This window comes from Scyliorhinus torazame, chromosome 14, assembly GCF_047496885.1.
Source record: "Scyliorhinus torazame isolate Kashiwa2021f chromosome 14, sScyTor2.1, whole genome shotgun sequence".
NCBI classification, from domain to species: domain Eukaryota; kingdom Metazoa; phylum Chordata; class Chondrichthyes; order Carcharhiniformes; family Scyliorhinidae; genus Scyliorhinus; species Scyliorhinus torazame.
In genome coordinates, this window is record NC_092720.1 from 155,152,406 (window position 1) to 155,164,877 (window position 12,472).

General features: G+C 45.9%; 1 protein-coding gene across 1 annotated transcript in view; it reads left to right on the forward strand.

Annotated features, from left to right (window-relative positions):
- LOC140390095 (ABC-type oligopeptide transporter ABCB9-like) overlaps positions 1 to 1,152 on the forward strand; it is a 48,553-nt gene extending 47,401 nt beyond the window's left edge. Inside the window, exon 10 of the mRNA XM_072475001.1 lies at positions 669 to 1,152. Within this exon, the coding sequence (XP_072331102.1) occupies positions 669 to 884 (216 nt within the window). The 3' untranslated portion in view covers positions 885 to 1,152. The remainder of the gene's footprint in view (positions 1 to 668) is intronic.
- Positions 1,153 to 12,472: the final 11,320 nt, after the last annotated feature.

Below are 12,472 nucleotides of genomic sequence, written 5' to 3' on the forward strand. Positions count from 1 at the left end.
GTGTCTTGTATAAGTTCAGCTTCCTTGCTCTTGTATCCATAAATCTATTAATAAAGCCCAGAATACTAACTGCTTTATTAACTGCTCTATCCACTGTCCTTTCATCTTCAATGATCTATACGCAGATACACCCAGGTTCCACTGCGACCGCACCCCTTTTAGAATTTTCCCCCTTATTTTATATTGTGTCTCCACCAAAAAGTGATAAATGTCCTGGTGCGGCTGGGGGTGGGGATTGGCTTTGGGACAATCTTGATTAATAGAATGGTTTATTACTGCTATAGCAGGGCTTTAATACAGTATCATAAGTGCGTGGATTGAGAGGGTTTATTGATGTAACAGAGGTTTAATGCCATATAATAGAGGACAGGATGGGTTAGTACAGGTGAAGACATTGACCAGCACTGTCACACAGTGGATAAATTTATCCAGAGTGTTTTAGGTGTTTAGTGTAAGCTGATCAGGGGTCCCTGGGGACGGGGAGAATCACCAGTTTGAGTGATTGGAGAGTAAGAGTGGGCAAGAAGCAGCATTGCACCAACACATGTCCATCAATATTTCCTCACTGGGCTGAGTGAGGTTAACATCAGACATGTTTGTGGATAGATTTTGGGATTGTGCCCCATTGTCACTACCCACCCTGCTGAAATATTCTTCTCTCTCCCCAGATCCAACAGGCCTTATCGAGGGACACCAGACAAACTATCCTGGTTGTTGCCCATCGCCTGAAGACAGTGGAAAAGGCCGATAAGATCATTGTGATTAACGATGGGAGGGTGGTGGAAGAGGGCAAACATCACCAATTAATGGAACAAAAAGGCTACTATCACCGTCTGCTCCAGAAACTGTCTCACAACGGAGAGCAGGACACTGCTGAGTTTTAATCACACTGTGGAGGAATAATGAAGAGAAGGACAATGCTGAATTTCAATCACATTGTGCAGAGAGAGGAGAATATTTGCTCCAAATCGCACCTCTCTAAATCTATACACCCTTTATTTTACTGTTTTACTCACTTTTGTTTTGCTGCTGTATATTTTGAACTGAGCTACTGCTGTAATCACAGTCATATCCGACACTGTAAAGGTTTGGAATTAGACATTGAAAGCTAAACTGCGTTTGAATTAAAGCACTTTGTATTTATAATCCATACTCCCATCGTGGGGTTGATAAGTAAACTTGCTGATGACACGAAGATTGGCACGGTGGTTAATAGGAAGAGGTCTTAGTTGCAAGGAGATACAGGCGGGTTGGTCAAATAGGCAGATCAGTGGCAGATGGAATTTTACACTGAAAAGTGCAAGGTGATGCACTTTCGAAGGAGTAACAACACAAGGGAGTACTCAATGAATGGCAGGACACTAGGAAGCTCAGAGGAACATAGGGACCTTGGGGTGCTTGTCTCCAGATCCCAGAAGTCGGCAGGACAGGTTAACAGGATAGTTAAGAAGACATGGGACACTTGCCTTTATCAGTTGTGGCATAGAATATAAGGTTATGTTGGAGCTGGACAGAACTTTGGTACAGCTGGAGTACCGTGTTCAGTTCTGGTTCCCTCACTGTAGGAAGGATGTGATTGCAGTACAGAGTGAAGAGGAGATTCACCAGGTTGTTGCCTGGGATAGAGCATGTTAGCTATGAAGAGAGGCTGGATAAGCTAGTGTTGCTTTCTTTGGAGCAGAGAAGGCTGAGAGGGGACCTGATTGAGGTGTATAAGATTATGAGGGGCATGGACATGATGGATAGAGCTGCTCATAGATAGAACAGTACAGCACAGAACAGGCCCTTCGGCCCTCGACATTGTGCCGAGCCTTGTCCCAAACCAAGATCAAGCTATCCCACTCCCTATCATTCTGGTCTGCTCCATGTGCCTATCCAATAACTGCTTGAAATTTCCTAAAGTGTCCGACTCCACTATCACATCAGCAGTCCATTCCACACCCTAACCACTCTCTGAGTAAAGAACCTACCTCGGACATCCCTCCTATATCTCCCACCCTGAATCTTATAGTTATGCCCCCTTGTAACAGCTACATCCACCCGAGGAAATAGTCTCTGAACGTCCACTCTATCTATCCCCCTCATCATCTTTTCACCTCTATTAAGTCTCCTCTCATCCTCCTCCACTCCAAAGAGAAAAGCCCTAGCTCCCTCAACCTTTCCTCATAAGACCTATCCTCCAAACCAGGCAGCATCCTGGTAAATCTCCTTTGCACTCTTTCCAATGCTTCTACATCCTTCCTACAGTGAGGTGACCAGAACAGCACACAATACTCCAAATGTGGTCTCACCAGGGTCATGTACAGTTGCAGCATAATCCCACGGCTCTTAAACTCAAGCCCCCTGTTAATAAACACTAACACACTATAGGCCTTCTTCACGGCTCTATCCATTTGAGTGGCATCCTTCAGAGATCTGTGGACATGAATCCCAAGATCTCTCTGTTCCTCCACATTCCTCAGAACCCTGCCGTTGACCCTGTAATCCGCATTCAAATTTGTCCTACCAAAATGAATCACCTCGCACTTATCAGGGTTAAACTCCATCTGCCATTTTTCGGCCCAGCTCTGCATCCTATCAATGTCTCTTTGCAGCTTACAACAGCCCTCCACCTCATCCACTACTCCACCAATCTTGGTATCACCAGCAAATTTACTGACCCACCCTCCAGCTCCCTCCTCCAAGTCATTGATAAAAATCACAAATAGCAGAGGACCCAGCACATGATCCCTGTGGTACACCGCTGGTAACTTGTCTCCAGTCAGAAAATTTTTCATCCACCCATCACCACCCTCTGTCTTCTATGTGATAGCCAGTTACTTATCCAATTGGCCAAATTTCCCTCTATCCCACACCTCCTTACTTTCTTCATGAGCTGACCATGGGCGATCCTTATCAGACATCAATTGCTCTACCTTCATCTACACACTGAGTTACCTCCTCAAAGAATTCAATCAAATTTGTCCGGCAAGACTTACCCTTCACGAATCCGTGTTGACTATCCTGGATTCAGCTGCATCTTTCCAAATGGTCATAAATCCTATCCTTCAGTACCTTTTCCATTAACTTACCGACCACCGAAGTAAGACTAATTGGCCTATAATTACCAGGGTCATTCCTATTCCTTTTCTTGAATAGAAGAACAAAATTCGCCACTCTCCAGTCCTCTGGCACTATCCCCGTGGACAGTGAGGACCCAAAGATCAAAGCCAAAAGCTCTGCAATCTCATTCCTTGCCTCCCAAAGAATCCTAGGATATATCCCACCTGGCCCAGGGGACTTGTCGACCTAAGGTTTTTCAAAATTGCTAATACATCCTCCCACAGAACATATACCTCCTCCAGCCTACCCGCCTGTATCACACTCTCATCCTCAAAAACAAGGCCCCTCTCCTTGGTGAACACTGAAGAAATGTATTCATTCAACCTCTCCTATTTCTTCTGACTCCATGCACTGACTCCCACTACTGTCCTTGACCGGCCCTAACCTCACCCTGGTCATTCTTTTATTTCTCACATAAGAGTAAAAAGGCCTTGGGGTTTTCCTTGATCCGACCCGCCAAGGACTTCTCATGCCCCCTCCTAGCTCTCCTAAGCCCTTTTTTTAGCTCATTCCTTGCTACCTTGTAACCCTCAAGCGACCCAACTGAACCTTGTTTTCTCATCCTTACATATGCTTCCATTTTCCTCTTGACAAGACATTCAACTTCTTTTGTGAACCATGGTTCCCTCACACGGCAATTTCCCCTGCCTGACAGGGACATACCTATCAAGGACACGGAGTATTTCGTGAAGCTCCACTTTTCATTTGTGCCTTTTCCTGACAGTTTCTGTTCCCATCTTATGCTCCTTAATTCTTGCCTAATCGCATAAGTGTACCACGACTTGTAACTGTTCCCCCTCCCCTTTAAGGACTCTGAAAACACGGTCCGAGACGTCACGGACCCTGGCACCCAGGAGGCAACATACCATCCGTGAGTCTCTTTTGTTGCCACAGAACCGTCTATCTGTCCCTCTAACTATCGAGTCCCCAATAACTATTGCTCTCCTGCTCTCCCTCCTTCCCTTCTGAGCCACAGGGCTCAGTGCTCAACAGTATCCAAAATGGTATACTTGTTACTGAGGGGAACGACCACAGAGGATCCCTGCACTGACTGCTTCCTCCCAGCCCCTCTCACCATCATCCATCTGTCTTCATTCTTCAGAGTAACTACATCTCTGAAGCTACTATCTTTGACCATCTCTGCCTCCCGAATGATCCGAAGTTCATCCAGTTCCAGCTCCAGTTCCCTAACGCGGTTTCTGAGGAGCTGGAGATGGGTGCACTTCCCACAGGTGAAATCAACAGGGACACTGACGGCGTCCCTCACCTCAAACATTCTGCAGGGGGGACATTGCACTGCCTTCCCTGCCATCCCCCCTAGATAGCTTGCTGATAAAACAAGAAAAAGAATGAAAGAAAGAGCTTACCTGATATTCACTCTACCCCTTAGGTTAAAGGAGGTGGAAGGGTGGGGGACACTACAAGTGTAGTGTCTGGGGTTTAGAAACTGCCCAACTGAAATACAAGTAAATATAAAACACTTAACCAGCAACCACTGTGCCCCACACAAGAACAGCAATCAGCTGTTATGGGTCCCGCGCAATCAATTTAAATCTTTACCACTTACCCAGCAGTCACTCTGTCCTCACTCCGACCGGATTCAGCTGGAAACCGCCAACAGTTTTTAAGTGCTCCCCTTCGTTGAAGGTTCAATAACGGGGGGCATAATTTTAAGGATGAGGGGCAGGAAATTGAGGGGATTTGAGGAAACACTTTTTCACCCAGAGGGTGGTAGGAGGCTGGAAAGCACTGCCTGGGCGAGTTAGAGAGGAGGGAAACCTCACAATCTTTAACAGGTACGTGGATGAACACTTGAAACGTGACAACATTCAAGGCTATGGACCGAGTGTTGGAAAGTGGGATTAGTGTAGAATTGGAATGATTTTGTTGGTGCAGACTCAATGGGCCAAACTGCCTCTGCGGTAAGGCATGATTTCATGACCCAATGACGCAGTTACAGATATCACCCAGTGTGCCACACTGTTACAGATATTACAGTGCGCCACACAGTTACAGATATTACAGTGTGCCACAGTTACAGATATTACAGTGTGCCACACGGTTACAGATATTACAGTGTGCCACACGGTTACAGATATTAGTGTGCCACACGGTTACAGATATTACAGTGTGCCACACAGTTACAGATATTACAGTGTGCCACACGGTTACAGATATTACAGTGTGCCACACGGTTACAGATATTAGTGTGCCACACAGTTACAGATATTACAGTGTGCCACACAGTTACAGATATTAGTGTGCCACACGGTTACAGATATTAGTGTGCCACACGGTTACAGATATTACAGTGTGCCACACAGTTACAGATATTAGTGTGCCACACGGTTACAGATATTAGTGTGCCACACGGTTACAGATATTACAGTGTGCCACACGGTTACAGATATTAGTGTGCCACACGGTTACAGATATTAGTGTGCCACACAGTTACAGATATTACAGTGTGCCACACAGTTACAGATATTACAGTGTGCCACACAGTTACAGATATTAGTGTGCCACACGGTTACAGATATTACAGTGTGCCACACAGTTACAGATATTACAGTGTGCCACACAATTACAGATATTACAGTGTGCCACACGGTTACAGATATTACAGTGTGCCACACGGTTACAGATATTACAGTGTGCCACACAGTTACAGATATTAGTGTGCCACACGGTTACAGATATTACAGTGTGCCACACAGTAACAGATATTACAGTGTGCCACACAGTTACAGATATTACAGTGTGCCACACGGTTACAGATATTAGTGTGCCACACGGTTACAGATATTACAGTGTGCCACACGGTTACAGATATTAGTGTGCCACACGGTTACAGATATTGGTGTGCCACACAGTTACAGATATTACAGTGTGCCACACGGTTACAGATATTAGTGTGCCACACGGTTACAGCTATTACAGTGTGCCACACGGTTACAGATATTAGTGTGCCACACGGTTACAGATATTACAGTGTGCCACACAGTTACAGATATTAGTGTGCCACACGGTTACAGATATTACAGTGTGCCACACGGTTACAGATATTACAGTGTGCCACACTGTTACAGATATTACAGTGTGCCACACGGTTACAGATATTACAGTGTGCCATAGTTACAGATATTACAGTGTGCCACACGGTTACAGATATTACAGTGTGCCACACGGTTACAGATATTAGTGTGCCACACAGTTACAGATATTACAGTGTGCCACACAGTTACAGATATTACAGTGTGCCACACAGTTACAGATATTACAGTGTGCCACACAGTTACAGATATTACAGTGTGCCACACGGATACAGATATTACAGTGTGCCAGACGGTTACAGATATTAGTGTGCCACACGGTTACAGATATTACAGTGTGCCACACAGTTACAGATATTACAGTGTGCCACATGGTTACAGATATTAGTGTGCCACACGGTTACAGATATTAGTGTGCCACACGGTTACAGATATTACAGTGTGCCACATGGTTACAGATATTACAGTGTGCCACACTGTTACAGATATTACAGTGTGCCACACGGTTACAGATATTACAGTGTGCCATAGTTACAGATATTACAGTGTGCCACACAGTTACAGATATTACAGTGTGCCACACAGTTACAGATATTACAGTGTGCCACACGGTTACAGATATTAGTGTGCCACACGGTTACAGATATTAGTGTGCCACACAGTTACAGATATTACAGTGTGCCACACGGTTACAGATATTAGTGTGCCACACGGTTACAGATATTAGTGTGCCACACAGTTACAGATATTACAGTGTGCCACACGGTTACAGATATTAGTGTGCCACACGGTTACAGATATTAGTGTGCCACACGGTTACAGATATTACAGTGTGCCACACGGTTACAGATATTAGTGTGCCACACGGTTACAGATATTACAGTGTGCCACACGGTTACAGATATTACAGTGTGCCACACTGTTACAGATATTACAGTGTGCCACACGGTTACAGATATTACAGTGTGCCATAGTTACAGATATTACAGTGTGCCACACAGTTACAGATATTACAGTGTGCCATACGGATACAGATATTACAGTGTGCCAGACGGTTACAGATATTAGTGTGCCACACGGTTACAGATATTACAGTGTGCCACACAGTTACAGATATTACAGTGTGCCACACGGTTACAGATATTAGTGTGCCACACGGTTACAGATATTAGTGTGCCACACGGTTACAGATATTACAGTGTGCCACATGGTTACAGATATTACAGTGTGCCACACTGTTACAGATATTACAGTGTGCCACACGGTTACAGATATTACAGTGTGCCATAGTTACAGATATTACAGTGTGCCACACGGTTACAGATATTAGTGTGCCACACGGTTACAGATATTAGTGTGCCACACAGTTACAGATATTACAGTGTGCCACACGGTTACAGATATTACAGTGTGCCACACGGTTACAGATATTAGTGTGCCACACGGTTACAGATATTAGTGTGCCACACAGTTACAGATATTACAGTGTGCCACACGGTTTCAGATATTACAGTGTGCCACACGGTTACAGATATTACAGTGTGCCACACGGTTACAGATATTAGTGTGCCACACGGTTACAGATATTAGTGTGCCACACAGTTACAGATATTACAGTGTGCCACACGGTTTCAGATATTAGTGTGCCACACAGTTACAGATATTACAGTGTGCCACACAGTTACAGATATTAGTGTGCCACACGGTTACAGATATTACAGTGTGGCACACTGTTACAGATATTACAGTGTGCCACACAGTTACAGATATTACAGTGTGCCACACAGCCCCTGTAGCGATACAAATAGGGAACATTACGACTAAACACCCCGTAGTTTTGGTTGATCCACCCCAGACAGCTGAACACATCCTAGGAATCGATTTTATGAGCTCCCACAACCTCTCATTTGATCCGGTAAATAAATGTGTTTGGAAAATGGCAAAGGCAGCACGAGCCCCCGCCACGCTCACAGTTGGAGACTATGATAACAGAATTAGCTTAGTAGGAGGCTGCTGGTTCGACCCCCGAGCCATTAGTCAGAATAAAGAAGTTAGGGCAGTCTTGCAGCAACACAAAGCAGCATTTGCACAGCACAAGCACGACTGTGGCAAAATAGCTAGTGGTGAACATTACAGGTCCCGACCCCAGACCCCAAAAGCAGTATGGTTTTCCCCAAGCGGCAGAGGGAGAAATCTCAAAGGTTTGCTTGATCAAGGCGTACTCCGATCAGTAGCCTCCACAAATAACGCACCAATTTGGCCTGTCAGGAAACCCGATAGATCATGGTGACTGACCATTGATTACCGGGAACTGAACAAAGTAACCCCAGTAGCCGCCCCCACTGTCGCCACGAGTCCCAAGACCATGCTCCAGTCAAATTATTTTTCGGTTTTGGACATTAGCAACGGCTTTTGGTCCATTCCATTGGATATAACCTGCCAGTACAAATTCGCCTTTACATTCCAGGGACACCAATGTACGTGGACGTGCCTTCCACAAGGCTTCCACTACTCCCCCTCCATTTTCCACTGACAGCTGGCAAATGGACTAGCAGAATTCTCCCGCCCCAACTATCTTGTCCAGTATGTAGATGACTTGCTACTACAGACATACACAAAGGGAGAGCACATTTTGCTTCACGCCGAACTCCGAGGACTCCTAAAACAGATTGGATGTAAAGTCAACCCCAAGAAAGCCCAGATTTTGCAGGAAAAAGTGGTTTACTTGGATTCAGTAATCACACATGGTAAACGCGAGATCGAGCAAAAGAGAATTGACTCTATCATCAAATTGTCCCTTCCCCATAATGTCTCAGCCCTCCGGTCATTTCTAGGACTGGTTGGCTACTGCTGAAACCACATTGACGTTTTTGCCACAAAAGCAGCGCCCCTATCCGACCTTCTCAAGAAACAGGCACCGTGGGAATGGCTTCCACAGCACACGGATGCCGTGGATGCTTTAAAAAGAGCCCTTAGCACAGCCCTAGCATTACAGGTCCCAGATCCACTATCCCCGTATGCAATTGAAGTTGCAAGCACCGACCGAAACCTTTCGGCCGTGCTCCTCCAGGAACGCCATGACCAATTACGCCCCGTGGCATATGCCTCACACGTGTTAGATCCTGTCGAGCAAGGATTTTCTGCCTGCGAAAGGCATCTGCTCGAAGTTTTTGGGCAGTACAATATTTCGCCTACATTGCAGGACTCAATCCCATCACCATTCTCACTGAACACACCCCAACACAGCTATTATTAGACGGTCGACTTAAAGATGGCACAGTCAGCCAAATCCACGCAGTCCGTTGGACCCTTCTTTTACAGGGACGGGACATAACAGTTAAAAGAACCAAGACCCACACTTTCCCAGCCGACAATTTGCAATATGCAGGCACCCCACATGAGTGTGAGATCATCACCACAAACCATAATTCAGGCCAATTTATACCTAAGTCAGCTCCCAGAAAAGCAGGTAATACACCCCAGAGACCCCAGCACACAGACACGTACGCACCCCTGAAAATTTATGTGGATGGCTCCTCCACAGTTTTGAATGGAAAGAGAATCACCGGTTGAGGGACTTCTGTAGAGGACGCTCAGCGACGCGCCTTAGATGAGATTTCATTAAAGTTGCCAGGACAGCTAGGCTCGCATGCAGCAGAACTGGCAGCCATAGCTTATATTGTTGATCACCCTGACTCGTTTCCGACCCCAGCAAACATTTATTCGGACAGTTTATATGTCTGTAATAGTTTAACGGAATTCCTACCCCTGTGGGAAACTAGAGGATTTGTTTCCGTAGACGGAAAGCCCCTACCCTTAGCCCCATTACTCCGGCATATCCTAGAGACAGCTAAAGATCGGAGATATGGTATAATTAGGGTTCGCAGTCATCACCATTCTTCCCCCCCGGTAACGTTAAAGCAGACGCCCTAGCGAAGGCAGGTTCCAGGCATGGTTACTTTTGGAACCCCCCCGAGAGCACCCCAGTACACACGGTTCAGGTCTCACAGACCAACAATCAGGATCTAGCAAAGGCCCAAAAGGAAGATGAAAAACTCAGGGAACTTTTAAAAGGAACCTTCCCAGCCTCGCATGATAAGTTTAAGAACACAATCACCACACATAACGGTGTGATTTTGAAAGAAGGCATTTATGTAGGTCCCAGCCAGGACAGGAACCAGATTATTTGTCAGTTCCATGACAATCATGGACACCAAGGCATTGAACCCACCCTAACCCACCTCAGACCTCTCTGCTGGTGGCCTGATTTAAAAGCTGATGTTACTCATTACATTGAAAATTGCTTGATCTGTGCCCAGAACAATCCGGACAGATATGCAAGAAAGGCTCAGCTTAGTCACACCCCTGGATGAATTGCAGATAGATTACATAGGACCCCTACCCCCCTGCAGAAATGGTTATAAGTATGTGTTGGTGGTCATCGACACCTTCACAAAATGGTGGAAGCTTTTCCATTCAGACGAATACGGCCAAAACAACAGCTAAATTCCGAACACAGCACATCTTTACAAAGAACAAAGAACAAAGAAATGTACAGCACAGGAACAGGCCCTTCGGCCCTCCAAGCCCGTGCCGACCATACTGCCCGACTAAACTACAATCTTCTACACTTCCTGGGTCCGTATCCTTCTATTCCCATCCTATTCATATATTTGTCAAGATGCCCCTTAAATGTCCCTATCGTCCCTGCTTCCACTACCTCCTCCGGTAGTGAGTTCCAGGCACCCACTATCCTCTGCGTAAAAAACTTGCCTCGTACATCTACTCTAAACCTTGCCCCTCTCACCTTAAACCTATGCCCCCTAGTAATTGACCCCTCTACCCTGGGGAAAAGCCTCTGACTATCCACTCTGTCTATGCCCCTCATAATTTTGTATACCTCTATCAGGTCGCCCCTCAACCTCCTTCGTTCCAGTGAGAACAAACCGAGTTTATTCAATCGCTCCTCATAGCTTATGCCCTCCATACCAGGCAACATTCTGGTAAATCTCTTCTGCACCCTCTCTAAAGCCTCCACATCCTTCTGGTAGTGTGGCGACCAGAATTGAACACTATACTCCAAGTGTGGCCTAACTAAGGTTCTATACAGCTGCAACATGACTTGCCAATTCTTATACTCAATGCCCCGGCCAATGAAGGCAAGCATGCCGTATGCCTTCTTGACTACCTTCTCCACCTGTGTTGCCCCTTTCAATGACCTGTGGACCTGTACTCCTAGATCTCTTTGACTTTCAATACTCTTGAGGGTTCTACCATTCACTGTATATTCCCTACCTGCATTAGCCCTTCCAAAATGCATTACCTCACATTTGTCCGGATTAAACTCCATCTGCCATCTCTCCGCCCAAGTCTCCAGACAATCTAAATCCTGCTGTATCCTCAGACAGTCCTCATCGCTATCCGCAATTCCACCAACCTTTGTGTCGTCTGCAAACTTACTAATCAGACCAGTTACATTTTCCTCCAAATCATTTATATATACTACAAAGAGCAAAGGTCCCAGCACTGATCCCTGTGGAACACCACTGGTCACAGCCCTCCAATTAGAAAAGCATCCCTCCATTGCTACCCTCTGCCTTCTATGGCCTAGCCAGTACTGTATCCACCTTGCCAGTTCACCCCTGATCCCGTGTGACTTCACCTTTTGTACTAGTCTACCATGAGGGACCTTGTCAAAGGCCTTACTGAAGTCCATATAGACAACATCCACTGCCCTACCTGCATCAATCATCTTAGTGACCTCCTCGAAAAACTCTATCAAGTTAGTGAGACACGACCTCCACTTCACAAAACCGTGCTGCCTCTCACTAATACGTCCATTTGCTTCCAAATGGGAGTAGATCCTGTCTCGAAGAATTCTCTCCAGTAATTTCCCTACCACTGAAGTAAGGCTCACCGGCCTGTAGTTCCCGGGATTATCCTTGCTACCCTTCTTAAACAGAGGAACAACATTGGCTATTCTCCAGTCCTCCGGGACATCCCCTGAAGACAGCGAGGATCCAAAGATTTCTGTCAAGGCCTCAGCAATTTCCTCTCCAGCCTCCTTCAGTATTCTGGGGTAGATCCCATCAGGCCCTGGGGACTTATCTACCTTAATATTTTTTAAGACACCCAACACCTCGTCTTTTTGGATCACAATGTGACCCAGGCTATCTACACCCCCTTCTCCAGACTCAACATCTACCAATTCCTTCTCTTTGGTGAATACTGATGCAAAGTATTCATTTAGTACCTCGCCCATTTCCTCTGGCTCCACACATAGATTCCCTTGCCTATCCTTCAGTGGGCCAACCCTT